The sequence below is a fragment of the Coregonus clupeaformis genome, chromosome 19 (genome assembly GCF_020615455.1).
Source record: "Coregonus clupeaformis isolate EN_2021a chromosome 19, ASM2061545v1, whole genome shotgun sequence".
Lineage (NCBI taxonomy): Eukaryota > Metazoa > Chordata > Actinopteri > Salmoniformes > Salmonidae > Coregonus > Coregonus clupeaformis.
This window is the reverse complement of record NC_059210.1, coordinates 34,780,390-34,806,606: the sequence shown is the minus strand read 5'-3', so window position 1 is coordinate 34,806,606 and position 26,217 is coordinate 34,780,390. Positions and strand designations below refer to the sequence as shown.

At 43.1% G+C, this 26,217-nt stretch overlaps 1 protein-coding gene across 6 annotated transcripts in view; it reads right to left on the bottom strand.

The window, feature by feature from the left end:
- Positions 1-26,217, bottom strand: part of LOC121532059 (ATP-binding cassette sub-family C member 8-like) — a 168,425-nt gene that overhangs the window by 36,217 nt on the left and 105,991 nt on the right. For 3 of the 6 annotated variants that reach the window (XM_045227177.1, XM_045227178.1, XM_045227179.1), the window contains exons 14-25: positions 25,733-25,844; positions 25,007-25,174; positions 24,786-24,858; positions 24,534-24,639; positions 18,027-18,083; positions 13,637-13,678; positions 13,213-13,311; positions 9,249-9,333; positions 8,331-8,411; positions 7,586-7,723; positions 7,159-7,284; positions 4,624-4,720 (exon numbers count right to left, since the gene is read on the bottom strand). In XM_045227177.1, the coding sequence (XP_045083112.1) occupies positions 4,624-4,720; positions 7,159-7,284; positions 7,586-7,723; positions 8,331-8,411; positions 9,249-9,333; positions 13,213-13,311; positions 13,637-13,678; positions 18,027-18,083; positions 24,534-24,639; positions 24,786-24,858; positions 25,007-25,174; positions 25,733-25,844 (1,184 nt within the window). The remainder of the gene's footprint in view (positions 1-4,623; positions 4,721-7,158; positions 7,285-7,585; positions 7,724-8,330; positions 8,412-9,248; positions 9,334-13,212; positions 13,312-13,636; positions 13,679-18,026; positions 18,084-24,533; positions 24,640-24,785; positions 24,859-25,006; positions 25,175-25,732; positions 25,845-26,217) is intronic. The other 3 variants (XM_045227180.1, XM_045227181.1, XM_045227182.1) reach the window with 2 other exon arrangements.

The following is a 26,217-nucleotide window of genomic DNA, read 5'->3' as shown; positions in this document are numbered from 1 at the left end:
ATTTTGCCACAACTTTGGAAGTATGCTTGGGGTCATTGTCCATTTGGAAGACCCATTTGCGACCAAGCTTTAACTTCCTGACTGTCTTGATGTTGCTTCAATATATCCACATAATTTTCCTTCCTCATGATGCCATCTACTTTGGGAAGTGCACCAGTCCCTCCTGCAGCAAAGCACCCCCACAGCATGATGGTGCCACCCCCGTGCTTCACGGTTGGGATGGTGTTCTTCGGCTTGCAAGCACCCCTCTTTTTCCTCCGAACATAACGATGGTCATTATGGCCAAACAGTTCTATTTTAGTTTCATCAGACCAGAGGACATTTCTCCAAAAAGTACAATATTTGTCCCCATGTGCAGTCGCAAACCGTAGTCTGGCTTTTTTATGGCAATTTTGGAGCAGTGGCTTCTTCCTTGCTGAGCGGCCTTTCAGGTTATGTCGATATAGGACTCGTTTTACTGTGGATATAGATACTTTTGTACCCGTTTCCTCCAGCATCTTCACAAGGTCCTTTGCTGTTGTTCTGGGATTGATTTGCACTTTTCGCACCAAAGTACGTTCATCTCTAGGAGACAGAATGCGTCTCCTTCCTGAGAGGTATGACGGCTGTGTGGTCCCATGGTGTTTATACTTGCGTACTATTGTTTGTACAGATGAACGTGGTACCTTCAGGCGTTTGGATATTGCTCCCAAGGATGAACCAGACTTGTGGAGGTCTACAATTTGTTTTCTGAGGTCTTGGCTGATTTATTTTGATTTTCCCATGATGTCAAGCAAAGAGGCACTGAGTTTGAAGGTAGGCCTTGAAATACTTCCACAGGTACACCTCCAATTGACTCAAATGTTGTCAATTAGCCTATCAGAAGCTTCTAAAGCCATGACATCATTTTCTGGAATTTTCCAAGCTGTTTAAAGGCACAGTCAACTTAGTGTATGTAAACGTCTGACCCACTGGAGTTGTGATACAATGAATTATACAGTGGGGAAAAAAAGTATTTAGTCAGCCACCAATTGTGCAAGTTCTCCCACTTAAAAAGATGAGAGAGGCCTGTCATTTTCATCATAGGTACACGTCAACTATGACAGACAAAATGAGGGAAAAAAATCCAGAAAATCACATTGTAGGATTTTTAATGAATTTATTTGCAAATTATGGTGGAAAATAAGTATTTGGTCAATAACAAAAGTTTCTCAATACTTTGTTATAAACACTTTGTTGGCAATGACACAGGTCAAACGTTTTCTGTAAGTCTTCACAAGGTTTTCACACACTGTTGCTGGTATTTTGGCCCATTCCTCCATGCAGATCTCCTCTAGAGCAGTGATGTTTTGGGGCTGTCGCTGGGCAACACGGACTTTCAACTCCCTCCAAAGATTTTCTATGGGGTTGAGATCTGGAGACTGGCTAGGCCACTCCAGGACCTTGAAATGCTTCTTACGAAGCCATTCCTTCATTGCCCGGGCGGTGTGTTTGGGATCATTGTCATGCTGAAAGACCCAGCCACGTTTCATCTTCAATGCCCTTGCTGATGGAAGGAGGTTTTCACTCAAAATCTCACAATACATGGCCCCATTCATTCTTTCCTTTACACGGATCAGTCGACCTGGTCCCTTTGCAGAAAAACAGCCCCAAAGCATGATGTTTCCACCCCCATGCTTCACAGTAGGTATGGTGTTCTTTGTCCTCCAAACACGACGAGTTGAGTTTTTACCAAAAAGTTATATTTTGGTTTCATCTGACCATATGACATTCTCCCAATCCTCTTCTGGATCATCCAAATGCACTCTAGCAAACTTCAGACGGGCCTGGACATGTACTGGCTTAAGCAGGGGGACACGTCTGGCACTGCAGGATTTGAGTCCCTGGCGGCGTAGTGTGTTACTGATGGTAGGCTTTGTTACTTTGGTCCCAGCTCTCTGCGGGTCATTCACTAGGTCCCCCCGTGTGGTTCTTGGACTTTTGGTCACCGTTCTTGTGATCATTTTGACCCCACGGGGTGAGATCTTGCGTGGAGCCCCAGATCGAGGGAGATTATCAGTTGTCTTGTATGTCTTCCATTTCCTAATAATTGCTCCCACAGTTGATTTCTTCAAACCAAGCTGCTTACCTATTGCAGATTCAGTCTTCCCAGCCTGGTGCAGGTCTACAATTTTGTTTCTGGTGTCCTTTGACAGCTATTTGGTCTTGGCCATAGTGTAGTTTGGAGTGTGACTGTTTGAGGTTGTGGACAGGTGTCTTTTATACTGATAACAAGTTCAAACAGGTGCCATTAATACAGGTAACGAGTGGAGGACAGAGGAGCCTCTTAAAGAAGAAGTTACAGGTCTGTGAGAGCCAGAAATCTTGCTTGTTTGTAGGTGACCAAATACTTATTTTCCACCATAATTTGCTAATAAATTCATTAGAAATCCTACAATGTGATTTTCTGGAGAAAAAAATTCTCTATTTGTCTGTCATAGTTGACGTGTACCTATGATGAGAATTACAGGCCTCTCTCATCTTTTTAAGTGGGAGAACTTGCACAATTGGTGGCTGACTAAATAATTTTTTTCCACACTGTAAGTGAAATAATCTGTCTGTAAACAATTGTTGGAAAAATTACTTGTGTCAAGTAGATGTCCTAACCGACATGCCAAAACTATAGTTTGTTAACATGACATTTGTGGAGTGGTTGAAAAACGAGTTTTAATGACTCCAACCTAAGTCTATGTAAACTTCCGACTTCAACTGTGTATGTCCCTTCCATCTCTACTCTCTCCGCTTCTCCCCTCCTCCTCTCTCCCCCTATATCCCGGTCTCTCTTCTTCTCCATGTCCTTCTCATCTCTGTCTCTCTCTCTCTTTCTAGTGGATACAGTACGACAGGAGTATCTGTGTGGCTAGTGAGGAGCAGGAGGACAGGAAGTGAAATGGGCCTCAGGAGAGGAAGGCTCTGTTTCAGCTACTGGCTGACAGACTGGAAGGCAGAGTGACAGGCCATTTCACAGCAGCTCAGGTGGAGAGAGAGAAAGAAGCTGAGAGAGAAGAATAGAGGGGGAAGAGAAAGGACAGAAAGTGTGACAGAGATACAGCTAGAGACAGAGTAGGTTCATGGCTAGAAGGGATCCAGATTTTGTCAAATTAACGTCAAAAGTTGATTTTCTTTCTTCATTTGACCTAACCCTAACCCTTTTCCTAAACGTAATCTTATTCTCCTAACCTGCTATGTTAATTATTCTAATTTTACAAAAGCTCGAACCCTTCTAGCCATGACCACATGAACAACTGGTCGTTCAGTACTGTATCGATACATCATTTGTTTCCTGATGGGAAACATCATTTGTTTCATGTGTTGGGTTAGACCGAGCAGGGACAGCAGACAGGACATGTTGACCATGGTGAGTAGAGCAGTGCTAACGACTTCCCACCTCTTCCCCTAATCTAAATATCCATGACATCATGCAGGCAAGCCTCAGTGCTGATGACTGCATGGGCGTGTCTACGGGATAGGCCAGAGCGAGAGGTAAGGAAAGAAAGAGTGAAGGATGGAGTGGAAGAGAGAGGGAGAAAAAAAAGAGGATGGAAAATGGCATGAATGGAGCATGGGTAGAGTCTGCAAGCTACAAGCCAATAGGAGCAACATGGTCGCAACATGGACATGGGAGCTAGTAAGGAGCGTAGTTGCAGCACGATGCCACAGACTGGTCACGACTGGTCACCATGCGGTCGGCCCACACCTGCTTCGTCTAAAAGAGCAGCGGCCCTCTGTGCTGGGGATATCTCACAAGTCCACACCAGGGTGCCACCAGAACACAGGAGACAACACAGAACACAGAATAAAGAGCACAGTCCCACTCCCATGAAACTGTCACAACAGCACTGACACAGGATGCATTTGCCCTTAGAGATATACTGATCTTGAGTCCGTTTTGTGGATAAAGGTAATGATTTGGGGATAGGGAGGGTACACTGATCCTAGATCTGTGCTTAAAGGTAACTTCTATCCGGACATCATAGCAGAGAGACACACACAGGGTTTGTCCCAATACTCTAAACCAGTGTGGGACTCTGGTCCTAGGGAGCAGCAGTGTGCTGGTTCTCGTTTCCCTCTGGTATTTTATTCTAGTAATGGCATTGATTCTTCACCTGGTTTCTCAGGCCTAAACCAGTTGTTGGTTGATGGGAAAGAATGAAAACCAGCAGAAACTGTAGCCCCCAAGGACCAGATTTGTCCTTTTCAACAGATCTTAAAAATACGTGGAGTCTCTGGCCCAGGACTTGACTAGACCATGTCTTTTACAGATCAGTGGTGACAAAGAAAGAAGAGAAAAGAACGCACACACACATCCGAGTTTCAGCTGAGGTAGATCACTGGGACATAGCCACAGACAGACACCACAGGATCACAAACACCGTTAGTTCCACTATAGGTTTGAAAACTGATACTCTGTAGAGGCATCACATTTTAGAAACACTTTTTTTTTTTACCACCTAGTAAATGTATCACCTGTCATTTTTGAGTCTCCACAAACAAAGCATACTGAAGTAACTATGCCCATGCTAACCCCCTGGTTCCCATTAGCGAGCGATTGAAAGCTGGTGTCCTTCAGTCCCATGGGGAGGTTTGTGAACTTTGACCTCTCACCTGTGTCCTCCTCCTCAGTCTTGGCAGCCTCTTTGGAGTACATGGCTCTCCGCAGGTTCTTACGCTCCAACACCGTCATACTCTCAGGCACTGTCTCCTGGAGAATGCACACACACACATCAGAGTTTCAGCTGAGGTAGTTTGCCGAAATAGATTTGACAAGATGAATTTAAAATAGAACAGGAAAAGAGGAGCCAAATAGAGCAAGCCTAGTACAAACACATTACAATTGCTCATCAGTTGTGACCCAGTGACGAAGTTGGCCGTTACCTCGTGCACATAAAAAGTTTTCACACATTCAATTAACACGACTGTAGCAGATGAACTTATGGAATAAATGTTTAACTATGGCAGCATATGAAATACTACTGAAAAACAGGGCCCTCTTACAAATAAACACTAACACATTCATACAATGGGGAATACAGTGCATTTGGAATGTGTTCAGACATCTTCCCTTTTTCCACATTTTGTTACGTTACAGCCTTATTCTAAAATTGATTAAATAAATAAAACATCTCAATCTTCACACAGTATCCCATAATAATAAAGCGAAAACAGTTTTGTTTATTACATTTTTGCAAATGTATTAAAACATAACAGAAACATAACAGAAATACCTTATTTACATAAGTATTCAGACCCTTTGTTATGGGACTCGAAATTGAGCTCAGGTGCACCATGTTTTCATTGGAGTCCACCTGTAGTATATTCAATTGATTGGACATGATTTGGAAAGGCAAACATATATAAGGTCCCACAGTTGACAGTGTATGTCAGAGCAAAAACCAAGCCATGAGGAACTGTCCGTAGAGCTCCAAGACAGGATTATGTCGAGGCACAGATCTGGGGAAGGGTACCAAAACATTTCTGCAGCATTGAAGGTCCCCAAGAACACAGTGGCCTCCATCATTCTTAAATGGAAGAAGTTTAGAACCACCAAGACTCTTCCTAGAGCTGGCCGCCCGGCCAAACTGAGCAATCGGTGGAGAAGAGCCTTGGTCAGGAAGGTGACCAAGAACCCGATGGTCACTCTGACAGAGCTCCAGAGTTCCTCTGTGGAGATGGGAGAACCTTCCAGAAGGACAACCATCTTTGTAGCACTACACCACCTTCCAGAAGGACAACCATCTTTGTAGCACTACACCAAATCAGGCCTTTATGGTAGAGTCCCAGATGGAAGACACTCCTCAGTAAAAGGCACATGACAGCCCACTTGGAGTTTGCCAAAAGGCACCTAAAGGACTCTCAGATCATGAGAAACAAGATTCTCTGGTCTGATGAAACCAAGATTGAACTCTTTGTTCAGAATGCCAAGCGTCACGTCTGGAGGAAACCTGGCACCATCCCTACGGTGAAGCATGGTGGTAGCAGCATGATGCTGTGGGGATGTTTTTCAGTGGCAGGGACTGGCAGGATCGAGGGAAAGATGAACGGAGCAAAGTACAGAGAGATCCTTGATGAAAACCTGCTCCAAAGCACTCAGGACCTCAGACTGGGGCGAAAGTTAACATTCCAACAGGACAACGACCCTAAGCACACAGCCAAGACAACGCAGAAGTGGCTTCGGGACAAGTCTCTGAATGTCCTTGAGTGGCCCAGCCAAAGCCCGGACTTGAACCCGATCGAACATCTCTGGAGAGACCTGAAAATAGCTGTGCAGCGACGCTCCCCATACAACCTGACAGAGCTTGAGAGGATCTGCAGAGAAGAATGGGAGAAACTCCCAAAATATAGGTGTGCCAAGCGTCATACCCAAGAAGACTCACATCTGTAATCGCTGCCAGAGGTGCTTCAACAAAGTACTGAGTAAAGGGTCTGAATACTTATGTAAATGTCAATTAGCAACATTTTCAAAAAAAAACTGTTTTCGCTTTGTCATTATGGGGTATTTATTGTGTGTAGATTGATGAGGGGGAAAAAACTATTTAATTAATTTTAGAATAAGGCTGTAACGTAACAAAATGTGGAAAAGGTCAAGGGGTATGAATAATTTCAGAATGCACTGTATATGGTTGCGTTTACACAGGCAGCTCAATTTTGGGGTGCATTCAGTTCGCTTCAACGTTTGCTACATTGCGTGACTGTTTGTACTGAACAACACAATTCCCTAACACGGTGCTCACAGTTCTTCAACAGCCTTTGGAGGTATGTTTGCTCCCGTTTGATGGGTGTGGCGAGGTGAGGCCTGATCAATATGGGTGTAACCATTTGAAATTGCTAAAACTCCTGCAGCACACCATACAAAATCATCACACCGTTCTTCAACTGGTTGTTCAGTACAGTACCCTTTCCATTTTAATTCAACATTCCACACCGTTTTTTCGTACTGAACGCAGAAGCCCTGATCTTTTTTCACTAATTGGTCTTTTGACCAATCAGATCAGCTATTTTGACAATAATTGGGCAAAAGATCAGAATTGGGCTGCCTGTGTAAACTCAGCCTATGAGAGGTGAGGATGTGCCATCATCCTCACACACCCCTTTGACCCTTTCTGTCATGGCCATCTAGAGACACATCGTCTGATACAGTACCTTCTCAAACTCGCCGTCCTGCCGGTGCATCAGGGTCTTCCACTGTTCAAACAGCTCAGGCTCAGAGTTCTGGATGTCTTTCAGAGTCCCCTCGGTTTGAGTGGTCCCATTCTTCATCGCAATGATCTGACCACGGAGGGTGGGGGGGGGGGGAGAGAGAGAGAGAGAGAGAGAGAGAGAGAGAGAGAGAGAGAGAGAGAGAGAGAGAGAGAGAGAGAGAGAGAGAGAGAGAGAGAGAGAGAGAGAGAGAGAGAGAGAGAGAGAGAGAGAGAGAGAGAGAGAGAGAGAGAGAGAGAGAGAGAGAGAGAGAGAGAGGAGAGATTGAATTAGTGACTGTCTAGATGTGAATGAAGAATGCTGCTTGTGTGAAATTTTCATTTAGCAGATTTTATACACACACATGCGTGCGCGCACACACTACTCTCACCCAGTCGGCATGTGGTAGGTACTGTAGTTTGTGAGTGACCAACACCACAGTTCTCTTCTCTTCTCTCAGCAGTTTGAGGATGCCCTCCTGCATCAGGTGGTCACTCAGGTGGATGTCCAGCGCTGAAAACGGGTCATCCTGAAACACAGAAAAGGACAGGTCAAAGAGAGGGACATGATTCCATGGTCTACAATCAAAGACAATGTATTGTGGCTTCATCTCAATGTAGCCAATGCAAAATAAATGAATACAGAGACGTGCTGCAGTAAAGAGGTGAAAAGTGATTTGCAAAGGTGAAAAATATTGGTTACTTTACTAATTAGACCACTCCGAGTGGCGCAGTGGTCTAAGGCACTGCATCGCAGTGCTAGCTGTGCCACTAGAGATCCTGGTTCGAATCCAGGCTCTGTCGTAGCCGGCCGCGACCGGGAGACCCATGGGGCGGCGCACAATTGGCTCAGCGTCGTCCAGGGTAGGGGAGGGAATGACCGGCAGGGATGTAGCTCAATTGGTAGAGCATGGCGTTTGCAATGCCAGGGTTGTGGGTTCGATTCCCATGGGGGGCCAGTATTTAAAAAAATGATGTATGTACTCACTAACTGTAAGTCGCTCTGGATAAGAGCGTCTGCTAAATGACTAAAATGTAATGTAAATGTAATATCAGTTCTAAGTGATTCAACATGATTATTTTGATAAATCTGAGGTCACTGTGTAGACCTAAGTTAGTGTAGACAGGCTCTCTAACCAGGAAGACCACGTTGGCCTGTTGGTACAAGGCTCTGGCCACACCTATACGCTGGCGCTGCCCTCCAGATAGAATTATACCCTGTAGAGAGAGAGGGAGGAGGGGAGAGAGAGATATGAAAGAATGAAAGGAGGTACGTGGAGTGTACAGGTGAAGTGGACAGTATCAGCATTATCTAACCCAGACCACATTTCAGTGTGTGTACTGTGTGTGTGTGCTGTGTGATTGAGTGTTAGGAGCTCTCCCCAAAGGTAGACTGATGTAAATGATCTGCCCTCTTCCTCCTTTACTGCCACTAAGAGTCGCTGTAGTGGAATAATCTACTATCCACTTCGGTCTCTGCATAATAGGTTCATGCCTATCCTACAGAAGTAGTACTGCACATCACACATACAGCACGCTCACACTCACAGCTTTCAAATAACACACACACATATATGCTTCAAATAACACACAAACACATAACCCAGAACTAAGATCTTGCGTATGTTTACGTAGTCTATTAACGAGAGATTACACAAACACTAACATTACAGAAATACACACCGCTATATTATTAAAACACACATACACACACCTTTGTCACAGAAACACAACCAAGACCTGCTTACATAACAGAATGATGCCTGAACAAATTAAACATGACAGTGTACTGGGCAGGCTCTGGTGAAGCTTGCTTCCCGTACAGTCTAAACATCCAACAGGCAGGTGGTGACAGGACTCTCTATAGTGAAAGAGATTCTGTCTCAAACCTGAATACATAAAGATTATATAAAGTTTATACTTGATTACTACTATTATAATGTGGTCCACTTGATTGCCATTTAGTAAGTGAGAGTGACAAGAGACAGGTACGAGTGGTCCCGAGTGACAGAAACAGTGAAAGAGACAGTGACAGGTACGGTGCGGGTCACTCACCCTCTCTCCGATCTCCGTCTGGTCTCCCTGTGGCAGGATGTCGATATCCGGCTGCAGGGAACACGCCTCAATGACAGCGTTGTACCTGGACAACACAGAAACAGATAATCAGATGACAACTGTGACATTAAAACAAATACCCTGAAATGTCAATGGGCTGGGGAAAGCTGAACAGATTCTAAGTGATTTGTACTGTCAAGAGTAATGATATCATGGTACACTGTAAAAACAAATACGATTGTTTTTACAGTAATTTACAGGCAGACAGTTGCCTGTAAATTACAGTAAAATAAATGGTACAGTATGTTACCGTAATCAGTTTTATAGTACCAATACTGTTACTGTAATCCATTTACGGTATCCAATACTCTTACTGTTATCTATGTAAGACAGCAACAGTATATTATTCTAAAGGTTGTATTCAGGCTAAACATCTCCACAGAGATGCAGTTCAACTGAAGAACATTTTAAGTGGATTAAGTTGAACAGAGAAACTCTAAAGGGGTCTACACGGTTTATGTGTGGAGATCTATGTGCATGCATGCTAGTGGGTGGAGTGGGGTTTTTGGAGCAGCGGACTCTTTCTGTTGCGTTACACCCAGAGAGGAAGTCCGCCTTGTGAAGTGTATACCCACTAGGGGGCTTGGAGAGCCAGAGTAGCTTACCAAGCAAGACGAGCCAAGGCACTCTTTTTGACTCTAGCTAGCGATGACGTTTGAACTTCCGGATCCGGTTATATGCTTGTTTACAAATGCTAGCTGTCAGGCTAGTCTGGTGTTCTATGCTTTACGACACTACTTTTTAGCTACAGAAGCAAACATGTCTGAACATCAAGAGCTTGAACTGCTATTACTACTCAGGAGGAGAAAAAATACTTAGAAAATTGAGAATACACGTCTCTTGTCCAACCTAATGCTATCGGATGTGAGTTGCCAGATCTGACGACTTGCTTCAGCGGCTTGCCCCTCACATCTCGCACGAGAGAACTCATAGCTTGCCAGTAAGTGCTGCAGAAAGGCTGGGTGACCCTTCGGTTTTTGGCGAGTGGCAGCACACAGCAAAGTATCGCTGTGGGTAATTTATAAACTTGGAATCTCGACAGTTTGTGCCATCGTCACGGAAGTGTGCCAGGCTATCTGGCATGTCCTGAAGATGGATTTGGTTGCTTATCCCGCCGTGGCACAATGGGCAGAAATCGCCAGGGATTGTTAGAATTATCAGTTTTGTGCAGGAGCTGTCGACGGAAAATATGTTCGGATCCGAGATCCGGCAAACTCGGGCAGCGTTTACTACAACTACAAGGGCTTTTTCTCATTGGTCCTGATGGAAATCTGCGATCCAAGGTAACAACCATATCCAGTTAAGATATGCTAAAGTTTGAACACACCTACTCATTCAAGGGTCTTTCTTTATTTGTACTATTTTCTACATTGTAGAATAATAGTAAAGACATCAAAACTATGAAATAACACATATGGAATCATGTAGTAACCATAAATGTGTTAAACAAATCAAAATATATTTTATATTTGAGATTCTTCAAAGTAGCCACCCTTCGCCTTGATGACAGCTTTGCACACTCTTGGCATTCTCTCAACCAGCTTCATCTGGAATGCTTTTCCAACAGTCTTGAATGAGTTCCCACATTTAGTGAGCACTTGTTGGCTGCTTTTCCTTCACGCTATGGTCTAACTCATCCCAAACCATCTCAATTGGGTTGAGGTCGGGAGGCCAGGTCATCTGATGCAGCACTCCTTCACTCTCCTTCTTGGTCAAATAGCCCTTACACAGCCTGGAGGTGTGTTGGGTCATTGTCCTGTTGAAAAACAAATGATAGTGCCACTAAGTGCAAACCAGATGGGATGGCGTATTGCTGCAGAATGCAGTGGTAGCCATGCTTGTTAAGTGTGCCTTGAATTCTAAATAAATCACAGACAGTGTCACCAGCAAAGCACCCCCACACCATCACACCTCCTCCTCCATGCTTCACGGTGGGAACCACACATGCAGAGATAATCCATTCACCTACTCTGCAATCACAAAGACACAGCGGTTGGAACCAAAAATCTCACATTTGGACTCATCAGACCAAAGGACAGATTTCCACAAGTGTAATGTCCATTGCTCGTGTTTCTTGACCCAAGCAAGTCTCTTCTTCATATTGGTGACCTTTAGTAGTGGTTTCTTGCAGCAATTCGGCCATGAAGGCCTGATTCACGCAGTCTTCTCTGAACAGTTGATGTTGAGACGTGTCTGTTACTTGAACTCTGTGAAGCATTTATTTGGACTGCAATTTCTGAAGCTGGTAACTCTAATGAACTTATCCTCTGCAGCAGAGATAACTCTGGGTCTTCCTTTCCTCTGGCGGTCCTCATGAGAGCCAGTTTCTCATAGCGCTTTATGGTTTTTGTGACTGCACTTGAAGAAACTTTCAAAGTTCTTGAAATGTTCCATATTGACTGACCTTCATGTCTTAAAGTAATGATGGACTGTCGTTTCTCTTTGCTTATTTGAGCTGTTCTTGCCATAATATGGACTTGGTCTTTTACCACCCCTACCTTGTCACAACACAACTGATTGGCTCAAACACATTAAGAAGGAAAGAAAATCCACAAATTAACTTTTAAGAAGCACACCTGTTAATTGAAATGCATTCCAGGTGACTATCTCATGAAGCTGGTTGAGAGAATGCCAAAAGTGTGCAAAGCTGTCATCAAGGCAAATGGTGGCTACTTTGAAGAATCTCAAATATAAAATATATTTTGATTTGTTTAACACTTTTTTGGTTACTACATGATTCCATGTGTGTTATTTCATAGTTTTGATGTCTTCACTATTATTCTACAATCTAGGTATTGTGTGTAGATTAATGAGGGAATTGTTTTTTTTAATCCATTTTAGAATAAGGCTGTAACGCAACAAAATGTGGAAAACGTCAAGGGGTCTGAATACTTTCCGAATGCACTGTATATAGTATGGCTCTGATTTATCAACGAAAACATGTATATGTTTGATAAGTTTGATAAATCCCAATAATAAGGGGCGGCAGGTGGCTTAGTGGTTAAGAGCGTTGTGCCAGTAACCGAAAGGTCGCTGGTTCTAATCGCCGAGCCGACTAGGTGAAAGATCTGTCGATGTGCCCTTGAGCAAGGCACTTAACCCTAATTGCTCATGTAAGTCGCTCTGGATAAGAGCGTCTGCTAAATGACTAAAATAAAAATAATAATTTTTTGCACACGCAAATCCTAGAATCTCGATGTACGCCAGAATTTAGTATGATATTTACACATGGTTGATAAATGAGGCCCCAGAGGAGCACTGAAACTACAGAGAGAACTGTCCCTCTGTGCTTGGAGAGACAGAGAAAGAGGGAAGAGAGAGAGCGAAAGAGAGAGATAAAGCTGCTCAACTACTGTTCTCAGAGACAGAGACAGAGAGAAAGGGAGAAAGAGGGGGGAGGAGGAGAGTGAGTCGAAGAGAGAGGGAGAGATAGAGAGAGAGAGCGATAGCAGAGAGAGAAACAATGGAGAGAGAGAAAAGTAACAAGTGTGAGTAGGTAAACACTACTCCTTTATGCTTCTCCACAGCAACCGAGATAACTCAGGGTTCAATTTAATAATATTTTCTGCAGCTAGCGCATTAGGCCCAGAGAGAGAGGAGATAGGACCATAAACACACAGGCTATCTGCTCGTCTGGGAAACCTTTTGTCATAAGGATAAAAAAGTGTGTGTCACCGTGCCCATCCAGTGGCAGGGGAAAACAGCATATGGTGTTGTGCCACGGGAGGGGGTTGGAGGTTGGGTGCGAGGGCAGAAACCGTTAGCAATGATAAAAGAGGCAAACAGCGATTTAGAATGTACTAAATTAGATGTCAACTAACCTTTGAGCCTGGGAGTCCCTGACATGATCCAGTATTTCACTTTTGTTCTAATGTTTTACAAGCACTTTATAATCAAGTCTCACCTGGGTTTGATCATAGGCATCTCAAAGGTGATGTTCTCCACCAGCGTCGCATTGAGCAGCCAGGGCTTCTGGGAAGCATAGGCCACAGGGCCTCTCTTCCTGCCAAGATAAACAGTGTCAAGATCACCCAACATCTGACAACTTCCTGTCCTTTCTCAATGACGCACAAAGATAAATACACTTCATGGCAGACTCAGTTCAAAGGTCTGTAACAAGTGAGGTAAAATGGTTTTGGATTGCTTTCTGTGTTGTTCAATTACAATGGAAAACCAGGGTGTTATCTTGTTTTTTGTAATACAGGCGGTTACTTCACTGTACTGACTAGATACTGGCTGTATTCTTCTACTGTGGATAATAGGGTATAAGAGTAAATACAGCATCTCCATAGTGACCATCTGGTGCGAGGCGTCATGTGTGTGCTTACTGGATATCTCCATCACCAGCTGCATCCTTGTCTGATGTGAGGCTGCAATGACACAAACATACACACACGTGCACACACACGCACATACACATCATTAGCACCAGTAATGTATACAGTCGGCAACACAAACCAAAACAAGGCCATCGTTGCTCTATATGAGCATGTCTATCATTAGATCTTAGTGTGTCTATAAATTTTTAAAAAACTATTACTTCCTGTAATTTGCAGATTCTGATGCACTCTGAATATAGAAGTCTGAGTTTTTGAAAAAAGCTGCATACGTCATGGCTGGATTTAATGCGGTTGTATCTAGTCTGTTATTGTGTGTCTTTTCTTGGTATAGTTATAATTGCTGTGACATATTAGTGAGATAATTAACAGATATAGAAGACAGAGGAAAGGGCTGGACACACACACACACACTCTCTCTCTGAGTTCCCCTGTGGTCTGCCAGGAGTGACAGGAGCTCAGCTGCCTTTCCTTGGCAGCTACTTGAGCGAGGGAGAAGGAGAGTGGGAGGAGTGAAAGGGAGGATGAGAGGGAGAGCTAGAATATTTTGAGTTGGTTGATAAGCGTCCCAGGGTCTATCTAATGATCCTGATCACCACAGACATACCCGGCCAGTTCAGAGGCATGTTCCAGACAGGATGTCACAAGGCTGTGCTCCAGTGATTAAACTGCAGATTAGTTGAAGTGGTGCCTGGAGACCAAGGGGAGAATCCTAAAATCCACTTGAAGGTCCCGAACAGTAATCCTGATTCCCATGTAAAATAGCCTTTTGAGTGACCAAAACATCATCCATATTATTTTTTCCAGATAAAAATGCTCAGAATTTAAGATAATATCATTTTTCTTTCATGTCTAACTATCAGTAAGGCTGAAAAGACAGGCTGAGAATGCGGAGAGCTAATAGGCTGAGTGGGCGGGGAGTTCACCTTGACTGACAGTTCTTTGAAACACCTACGTCAAGCAACTTGGATGCAGTGTTGCAGTAAAATAATTTCAAGCACATTTGCTGATACATAAAGCAACTCAAACAACATTTAAATTGAAAGCAACATACATCCCTGTCATACATCACACCATGGTTTCACAAATTATTTGTTTATCCAACTGTTTGGTATTGTAAGAGCATCAATCTAGACAAAATGCTGGCTGTATAATTTAGCTAGCTAGGCAAAATTGAATTGTCAGCACTGTCCTATCAAGCTGGCTAGCTAGTTCATATTGGACAATTTCAGTTGAAACTGGACAGGTTGAGGTCTGGGTACACCTCATAAAATATAGACAGAATATTGACTACCAGAGCATTTTTATAAACCATGACTATCAATGATTTTTTGTATCTCCCGTTTGGCATGTCTCTTCTGTCACAGTTTGCAGCAGCACTGACCGATGTGTTGTGTCAGAGTTTTGAGCGACCCTTCCCCCTCTCTTCTGTTCCATGCTGGCTGAAGAACTAGCTAGCCAGTAACTAGCAAACACCAGACATAGATGATAGGGGAAATCTATAAGTATCTTTGCCATAGATAGAATAGGAGAAACCTGTAATTATATTTACGGACACCCTGCAGTAGAATTTTGGCACCAGTAGACTAGCTAGCTAGCTATGTAAACCACACCCCTCTACAAACAACTTCTGCGATGATGGTTACTAGTCAGTACTTATTTAATTAAGTAAGAGAATAAGACGTTACCATTGGTGTATTAAAATGAAGGGCTTTATGTGATGTCACATGCCTCCTGAATTCAAGTTTCTGACATGGGGAGGGGGCCAGTAACTTTATGATCAAACTACCAGCAACAGTAGGACCAGCAACAGTCATTTTTCATACTTTGGTCATCCTACTTTGATCTTGTTTCATCCAAATACTGTATCATTCAATTTCATGAAAAACATGATTTGGACTGTGCAGGAGCAAAGTCAAATTGAACATTTTACTTAAGTGGAAGTTAGGATTCACATCTAAAGTTGGGAGTAATAGCTCAGACACACCGGTAGGATTGTCAAACGGTGTCGGCAGTCAATTTATTTTGCGTTCACACAGGAAAGACCTTGAAGTCATCAGCCACTAAGCCTTGTTAAAATACTCCAAAGCAAAAGGTGGCAGTAGCGTTGTTTAGCAATACTACCGTGTGTTGCTTAGTTCATGGTCTAGATTCCAGCGTTAGCTAGCTGCGCTAATGTTGGTATTTTGTAGAAAGCCCTTGTTGATACTAGCCAGATGGCCACAGCTAGATAACTACCTAGCAAGATGACGAATAAATAATTTAATTCACTCTCCATAATATACTGCCAGTGCCAGCCCATAGCTAAATGTTTAGCTAACTAGCTAATGTTAGCATATTCGGTAGCTAGCACAACATAGATAGCTAGCTATCTATCTAAGGACATTGCACTAACTGGGCAGCTATAATGTAAATACTAGCTACAGTGGTTAGCTATCTTGGAGGAAGTATTTAGTGTTGTGTGCATTGCGTCTGTGCACTTAGCTAGCTACCATCCCATAGACTACACTGCATATGAAGTGTGACTGGCTCATGACATTTAACCGTGGATGTATGTACAAAATGCCCTCTTTTTTCCTTTTTGTTGTCATGTTGGCTCCCCCACGTGGGGGTTCATGCTCTCTGATTGGCTCAAAGTCAAGTTGTTGGCCACTGACGAGCATTATGATTCTACAAGTAGAAACAGCAGGATCGTCGCTACCAGGTCCGCATGCAGCAGGTACAGCTTTTGTTCTAGCAAGAGAAGGAACGGCCTCCCACTGTGATAAGTAACTATCCGCAGTAAGATTATCGGTGTGTTTCATGCTTAAGGTGTAGCAGTGAGGGAACCTGTGTCTAATACCACTAAGTGAAGCAAATTTCTGCTGAGGTGGGACACTGAGCTCAGAACAGTGTTGACCAGGGGTAATTTAGGAAATCTGTTCCTAAGTATTCCCACAAATAAAAAAAGAGACAAATTATGTGATCATGTCTCAATGTAATCAAGGTATGAACTGATTGTTATCTATTTTTGAGCTTAGTTGTGGTCAATTTGCAGTGTACAAATTATTATAATTATGTTGCAGCCCCCAGACCATCAGCTCTGTCAAAAATCAGCCCGCGGCTGAATCTAGTTGACTACCCCTGGTGTAGACTGATTAATTATTAAACATTATGAAAGGATACATGAATAATGCATTAGCTGTAAAATGACTATGGCCAAAAACATGTAATTCAAAGACATTATGATAATAAATGATACAACTTCATTATTGATTAAGTCTCCCGGTCAAAGTAACACTACACAACAAAGTAATTACAAGAAGTCGTAGAAATAGTGTAAATGTATGGCTGTATACTGTATAGCAGTATGCCTCAAAGAGAAGAAGTATGAAAAAACGGTATCCTCTGGGATACACACTAATTTGTCTCTTGAACTACTATTCACTACTGTCCTCACAGCCTCAGATGTACACCAATTCTATTTAAATGGCACCACCTCATACACATTCCCTCAAATATCCTCTATCTCACTTTCTTACAGTGCACTACACTAACAATACTCTGGGATGCAACAGGGAAACCACAGGTCAGCAGCTATAACCTTGGTGGTCTGTCTGTCTTTATCCCTTTATTCCATTACTCTGATAGCCCTGGCCTGCTGAGGGATTACTACTGTTTCCAGGATCATGTCAGCAGGTACACACACACACCTGTGCTATTCCTTGTGTTATTATTTGTATATAATTGTTTCTATTATTTTTCTCTCTGCATTGTTGGCAAGGGCCTGTAAGTAAGCATTTCACTGTTAGTTTACACCTGTTGTTTACGAAGCATGTGATAACTACTATTCGATTTGATTTGACACACATACATACAGACACAAACAGGCTTGCATGCACATAAGCACCACAAACCACACACACACACACACAGCTTAGCATAGTACAAAGCTTTGTGTTTTATTAGAGAAACTAGCAGAGCAGGACAGAGATCGAGGGATTACCCAATGACAGGACAGGGACAACAGCCGTGTGTTTCCTTTTTGTGTGTGTGTGTGTGTGTGCGCATGCACGCTTGTCTGTGTGTATGTGTCTGTGTGTGTGTGTGTGTGTGTGTGTGTGTTGCTCCCTGTGTGGGTCATGCTGTGAGTGACATCGTTGATAGATGGAAAGTTGAGTTGTGTTGACAGTGATGTATTACATATTAAATTGTACCCTGCTATGTCTGTGAGAAAGATTGTTGCCAGAGACATAAACACAGATCTGTGTACGTCCTACCAAGACGTCCTCTGTATCTCTACTGTTGATGTGCCTCTTATATCAGTGACTCCTGATCATATTGTGCTGACCTGGAGTATCCTAGAGCTATGGAAATGTTATGATCCAATACATTGACATACCTCTCGTCTCCTTCAGACACATACCTCTCATCTCCCTCAGAGTCCAGGCTGGGCAAACTGCAAAGAAAATAAAAAGAGGTGAGAAAACAGAGGTCACATCAATGTCAAAAGGTAGAATATTATTAATGGCAATATTTCTTAAACTATGAAACACTCATGTAGCTACAGTAGTACTAAATGCCCTTTTTTTTGTATAATTTTTTGGTATATTTGACCCAACCTCTGTTGCCATTAGTTTCCACTAGTACTCCCTTTCACTGTGACAGCTGTTTGGGTACTCCTGGCTCAGTTTGAACTTCCCCAGGCCAGTAGGCACTGCTGTTGTATTTTTAGCCTTGACTAGTTGACAGGTTTCACAGAGTTCCTGGGTCAGTGTTTCTGATGAAGTGAGTTTACAGCCAGAAAGGTGAGGGCTGCAAATCTAGGATCAGAGTACCCACCCTCAATTCCTAACCTTAACCATTAGGAGGATAGGAAACCATCTGACTCTGGGCCAGTTTCTTAGGGCGTCTTCTTCATACTCTGTGTTTTCACACCACCATGGATTTAAAATGGACGCGTCTCGAGGAGACATGACCGGCGAACACAGCTGTCACCAAACATTCCGGAAGACTGATATTTAAGAATCCGACAGTGTGCCACACACACACACTCTCTCGCACGCGTGCACACACACAAAAACATAAGCATGCAAGCACACACACACACACTTGCACACACTCAGTCTTATAAAGGCAAAATAAACTAAACAATGCGAGGTAGTGTGTTGAGAAGGTGTTAGGCTTTTGAGGAAAAAGGTATTTGTGACTGCAGGCCAAATAACACACGGCAGAGCAACTTTACTGTACTGCAAGTTACTCCAGCTGTAGCATCTACACACTACTGTATGTCAGTCAATGTTAAACTTGCTTAGACTAAAGAAAACTGTAGAAGAAAGGGTTTGATAAAAAGTCTCATATTCACAGAGTTTGACAGTTGACAGAAAATAGACCCAGTCACTGGAGAGGCTAACGATGTCCCAGCTATCAGAGTAAAAGCTAATGTGCCATGTAAGAGGCTATAATTATCATGTTCTATTGTACTTCCTTCACAGACAGGATCATCAAACTATTAGAGCTGATGACAACCAGCTTTCATCTCTTACTGAGACTCCTCATCATTAAGGATCATTATACTCTTCTTGTCAGGACATGCAGATAAGAGATTTTAAACCACAATCATGAGGCCAAATTTATTTAAATGACCATTGAACATTCTTCATGTACATCAGTATATATAAGACATGTGATCTTAATGGGAAATATTATTATCACCCTGGACCATACAGTGCCAGCCAGGGCGTATAGCACTAATCCCCATTAAAAGATAAAGGAACAGATACTTAGCTAGGAAGAACCTAATGTCTTTCCTGGTGAGCACTCCTGATAATAGTGATAATGAGACAATGATAATGAATCTTGGTGTGAGGAGACGCCACTTTCTCAGCCCAAAGGAAAGTATCTTCGCCCTGCTCTTTAACTCACACAAACACCCAGAAACCGGGAGGAAAACAAACTGCCCATTTCACCAATGCTGCAGGCTTGACAAGTAATCTAAGATTAGACATATCTGATGAAAAACTGGACATACACTGAACAACAGTCAATATCAGCCAATTAAACCATTTTAGTAGACTTTTCTATTCTATTCTCGGAACCCAGAAGTCATCTTACGAACTGTTACGAGAGATTACTAGATGTCATCCCAACCTCTCTGAGTATGTGCTGTGTCCTACTTGGAACATGAGGGGACCCCTCTACGAGGGTTCACAGGGATTACTACACAGGGGCGAGGGTAAGGTTGAGGGGTAGGAGGGTGTTAGGTATGTGGCATGGCGTAAAGATGGTGATGACAGTAGGGAGAAGTGCTGCGAGGTCAAACCAAACAAACACACTACTGGCAGAGTTCTTGTTGGAGACTAATCAATGGATTATCATAAACACCACTTTGTTAGTGCCAGTTAAAGGAAGCAACTGTCAAAATAATTATTTTGAGGTAATATAGGAGGTGTCATAAGATCACAACGACAGAGACTTAACTACTGTTTTGATTTAATGGGTGTAATGGATGGGGCCATACTCGCAAACTTTTGCTTACACAGAGGATTAGACCTGTGGTCTAAAATGTCTAGCTGCTAGCGTTTCTCATAGGCCAACCTGGCACAATTAGCCACTATGCTGAGTACGACCAGCTGAGCACATAATTATATCCGGTAACAAAATAACGAATCAACCTATCAGAGACCTTACACGGTAGAGCCACCATCCAATCACATTTGTTAAACAGGTCAACATGACTACCAGAGGGAGATTCTAAAACCTCCAACTTCAAGGTTTAGTTTGCTCCCCTTGACTTGGTCTAAGAAGTGGAGTGTGCCAATATATTGGCACCGTTTCACATACACTACCAGTCAAGGGTTTTTATTTATTTAAAAAAAAAATTACATTGTAGAATAATAGTGAAGACATAAAAACTATGAAATAACACATATGGAATCATGTAGTAACCAGAAAAGTGTTAAACAAATCAAAATATATACATTAGACCGGTGGAAATGTGTCCTTTGGTCTGGAATCCAAATTGCAGATTTTTGGTTCCAACCGCTGTGTCTTTGTGAGACGCGGTGTGGGTGAACGGATGATCTCTGCATGTGTAGTTCATGGATGAGGAGGTGTGATGGTGTGGGGGTGCTTTGCTGGTGACACTGTCTGTGATTTATTTAGAATTCAAGGCACACTTCACCAGCATGGCCGAAGTTTGAGGGATATGACAGCAATGAGTTCGAACCCCTCTTGGGGCAAGTAAAAAAGGAAATAACACTCCACTGCTGGGCCTCAAGTCAAATAACGCATATGTGAAATAGTAGATCAGGGGCATCATGCACTCCCAAAAATCTGAGGGGTCACAAAGTGTGTGGCTGGGGGTTGTTCTGGAGGGGGCTAGGCCCCTCGTCCTTAAATTGGAGAATTTAGCTTTTTTGAAACACCAGAAACAGCTTTTTCCTGCAATCTAGAGCCATAATCATTATGCTTATTTCTATGACAAATATCTGTATATCTTTCTGCATATCTAAGCAAATGTGTTTAACGAAGGTTATGCTGTGCTATCGTAAATGACGGTGACTTTGATGATGACAACAATGATGCTGCTGATTAAAAACACATGATGATAATGATGATGACAACAACGAGGGTGATGATTATGCTGTAAAACAACATCCCACAAAAAAGACCTGACCCAACAGTTCAAAGTCACTGTCCACAGGAAGCTCAGGACATTAGCTAACCCCTGATGCCCACTACAGAAACATTTCACTCTAAACATCACATTAAATCCTTTATGAGGGCTCAGCCTAAATAGCCTTTGTCTACCTCTGTTTATATAAGTGTGTGGGATGGCGCCAGCCGCAGGGTGTAGGATGGGCTCCAGTATCTGAGGACGTGCCAGCTTGTCCCTGGCATGGGGACAGGAGAGGGTGTGTTTGGCTGGCAGGGGGACAGACAAGGATAATCTAACAAGGTATCTGATCTTTATGAAGAGACAGGGAGTAGTCTGACCATGGCCAGGTGGCCAGTCACAAAGACAAAGCCTGAGTACAAACTCAATGTAGATACTTACACATTAATACCAGGGCTCAAGTCCTTATCTATCCTTTCATTTCATCTCTCTCCTGTGGCCCTCTTGGATCTCTATGTCATCCCCTTAACTCTCCCCCTTAACTCTCTCTCTCCCTCCCTCTCTCCCTCCCTCTCTCCTTCCCTACAATGTGTATTTTTCTCTCTTTCCTTAGATGGGAGGATGTGAGCAGAGATGGGCAGTATTTTGGTTACACGTATTTTAAATATGTATATAATAATAATGATAATAATATGCCATTTAGCAGACGCTTTTATCCAAAGCAACTTACAGTCATGTGTGCATACATTTTTACGTATGGGTGGTCCCGGGGATCGAACCCACTACCCTGGCATTACAAGCACCATGCTCTGAGTATTTTCTCAATTTACATCAACAACATAGCTCAGGCAGTAGGAAGCTCTCTCATCCATTTATATGCAGATGATACAGTCTTATACTCAGCTGGCCCCTCCCCGGATTTTGTGTTAAACTCTACAACAAAGCTTTCTTAATGTCCAACAAGCTTTCTCTGCCCTTAACCTTGTTCTGAACACCTCCAAAACAAAGGTCATGTGGTTTGGTAAGAAGAATGCCCCTCTCCCCACCGGTGTGATTACTACCTCTGAGGGTTTAGAGCTTGAAGTAGTCACCTCATACAAGTACTTGGGAATATGGCTAGACAGTACCTTCTCTCAGCACATATCAAAGCAGCAGGCTAAGGTTAAATCTAGACTTGGTTTCCTCTAGCGTAATCGCTCCTCTTTCACCCCAGCTGCCAAACTAACCCTGATTCAGATGACCATCCTACCCATGCTAGATTACGGAGATCGGCAGGTAAGGGTGCTCTCGAGTGGCTAGATGTTCTTTACCATTAGCCCATCAGATTTGCCACCAATGCTCCTTATAGGACATCATCACTGCACTCTATACTCCTCTGTAAACTGGTCATCTCTGTTGACCCGTCGCAAGACCCCCACTGGTTGATGATTATTTACAAAACCCTCTTAGGCATCACTCCCCCTATCTGAGATACCTACTGCAGCCCTCATCCTCCACATACAACACCCGTTCTGCCAGTCACATTCTGTTAAAGGTCCCCAAAGCACACACATCCCTGGGTCTCTCCTCTTTCCAGTTCGCTGCAGCTAGCGACTGGAACGAGCTGCAAAAAACTCAAACTGGACAGTTTTATCTCCATCTCTTCATTCAAAGACTCAATCATGGACACTCTTACTGACAGTTGTGGCTGCTTCGCGTGATGTATTGTTGTCTCTACCTTCTTGCCCTTTGTGCTGTTGTCTGTGCCCAATAATGTTTGTACCATGTCTTGTGCTGCTGCCATGTTGTGTTGCTACCATGTTGTTTTCATTTTGGGTTGCTACCTTGCTGTGTTGTCGTGTGTTGCTGCCATGCTATGTTGTTGTCTTAGGTCTCTCTTTATGTAGTGTTGTGTTGTCTCTCTTGTTGTGATGTGTGTTTGGTCCTATATTTATAAATATTTATTATTTTGTTCTTAACTGACTTGCCTTGTTAAATAAAATAAAATAAAATGTTTTTGTCATTTATATTTCACCAGCCTGAACTACAATCGAATGCATTTTGGAACAAGATACTTTCGAGACCTCTAATTTGTATTTTCAAAGTACAAAATACTTTTCTATATCATTCTTTATAGCGGTTCACAATTTTGTGGCCCCCTTTCATCCTGCATTGGTATCAGCAGTCTGATGGCACTATGCTGTGATAAGAGCGTCTGCTAAATGACCAAAATGTGAAAATGAACACTTGCAAAGCACGCTGGGTATTTTTCCTAATGAGCTCCACTCCTGAAACAAGGCCAATAATAATACCCAGTGTGCTTTGCAATTGTTACATTTACATTTTGGTCATTTGGCAGTCACACAATATAACAGAATAGATTAACCGGAATGACATTTACTCTCACAGTGGCCAAAAATCTGAAATATCTGAAAGCCTCGCCTCTACTAAGCCACACCTAAAGTCTTCTGATCTGATCCGGTAGATTATCGCTCAATAACCCAGCATCAACAACACAACCTTTAAAAAAAAGAACAATGGGTTGTTTGTGACCCAACTGGCTGGATCAAAATAACCCAACGTGTGTGTCTGTCCAAAATTGACACATTGGTCTTCAGAGTATCTCAGTGAGGCTTGTGGGACCACATACAAATGACTGAGCAAGCATCACTCCATAACTCCTGAATCATACATATCCCTCCACCTGGGGTAAGCAACACAGATCTGGAGAGAGCATAGTTTCCAACACTCACTTCAGTTTCTCTTAAACCTACTCAACATTTGACATGAGGAAAATTTGTGACATAAGCTCTCTTTAAATGGCCAGTAAATCAGCGAAATCCTATTAGTTGGATGACTTGGAGGAGGAAGTAGTAGCAGAGTCAGGCAGTGGTATATTGATGTTAATTAAATGGCCCTGAGAGCTGCAGTATTTATCTCCCCATCCCAAACACATAAAACAACCACACTCGCTTCCCCAGACAGACTCATTACCAGTTGGTGCTGTAGAGCATTTTATATAGCTGAGAGAGGTAAACAGTCAGTCTTCTGTTGACTGCAGCTACCTGGCTCTCTGTGGAGTCAATACACATTTCACTTCTAATCGTTGACCTTTAGAATTGACATCATCCAAGCTGAGGTCACACAAACCTATACTGTAATTCAATAGACCTTTTTCTTGGTTTGGATGTGAAAGATGCTTGAAAAAACGGTTTAGTATGTCCATCCTACTAGTACATAGTTGTCTGTCTGTCTGTCCATCCATCTATCTATGATGTCTGCGGTGCGAGTAGTAATTTCATCCGGTCTTACCTGTTCCAGGTGACAGTCCCAGAGACTCTCTGCATCTCTCCCAGAGCTGCCAGCAGCAGGGACGACTTCCCACAACCCACCTGGCCCACGATCATAGTCAGCTGACCTGAGAGAGACACACAGAGAGGAAATGTGAGTGGAAAAGAGAGAGAGTAGAGAGAAAGAGAAAGAGAGCTAGAGAGAGTTGGGGGGTTAGGAGGAGTGAGTATGAATGCCATGGCATTTAACCTTCCTCCAGGATCAGAGCCTTACCAAAGGGAACCTTGATGTCTATGTTAGACAGGGTGGGAGGTCCGTCTGTCCAGGTGAAATATCCGCTGGTTATCTGGAGGAAAAAACATTACACACATCGATCAAATCAAATATCAAAGACTGAATGTCAAGCAGTCAGACAGGAGAGGCTTCCTGGCAGCACACCGATGAGACTGAATGATGGATTGAACTTCTATTTAGTTCTGCTACCTCCCACTCACCCTGATGCAGAGGTCTTGGTCCCTCTCCTGGGGGGGCGGGTTGCCTCCCTTGTGGCTGTAGTTGTTCCAGCAGTCTTCCCTGGGGGGTCTCTTCCTGTTCACCACCTTCAGGGGCTGGGAGGGGCGCAGGGAGGGGGCAGGGCATGGCTTAGGCTTTTTAAAGGACAACTATGAACACCACAGAGAGTAGTGGTGGAGGTGGTGGTGAGAGGGTGAGTGTAAGTGAGTTTGAGGTGGAGGAAGGAGGATAGGACATACATTAGAGTGAAGAGAAACAGTGAATACTTCATTGATGTGCACTCTGCCTGTGAGTGAGTGGTTGACGTCGACTAACCTGTGCCCCCGCACATTGACTCTGTACCGGCGCCCCCTGTAACCGTTACTGTTATTTTACTGTTGCTCTATAATGATCTGTTATTTATTTTAATTTTAGTTTTTTACTTATCTATTTTTTACTTAACACTTATTTTTCTTAATACTGCATTGTTGGTTAAGGGCTTGTAAGTAAGCATTTCACCGTAAGGTCTACACCTGTTGTATTCGGTGCATGTGATAAATACAATTTGATTTGATTTGATTTGAGTGTGTAAGAATTGCTGGGGGCAGGAAACTCTCTTTGTGGGAGCGCTGTGTACTTGCGTGTGTGTGTTTGTGTGTGTGTATGCAAGTGTGTGTGCATGCATTAGAGTGTGCATGTGTTCGTGTGTGTGTGTGGTCCCTACTCACCACAGCCTGATACTTGCTGTTGTGGTTGCTGGGACCAGCGGGCATGGTAGCGTTGGGCTCCTGCTCGTCTCCAATCTCATCACTACTGAAGAACTCACTCAGCTTCTGGGCACTGGAGAGAGGACAGGGGACACCACAGGTCCATTTCACATTTTCACATTCTAGTATTAGCAGATGCTTCTCTCCAGAGTGAGCTACAAGGAGGAAAAGTTACCTTGGAGATGGGATAGGGAACGACACAGTAAGAGGTTTTCATTTAAAAGTCACAGGTAATTCTCATTGGACTATCTGATAGAAGAATGCAAAAAATGGAGGAGTGAAAGGATGATTGTTTTCATTTCCTAAACAAGTCTCCAGACTATCTGAAATTAATAAAGTAAAAACATTTTTTTATTTTTGTGTGCCTTTTGCTTAAGTTTTATGGGTCAAACGTATTACCATCATCTACCTGCTTCAGCTTCAGTACATCTGGAATAAACATAAAG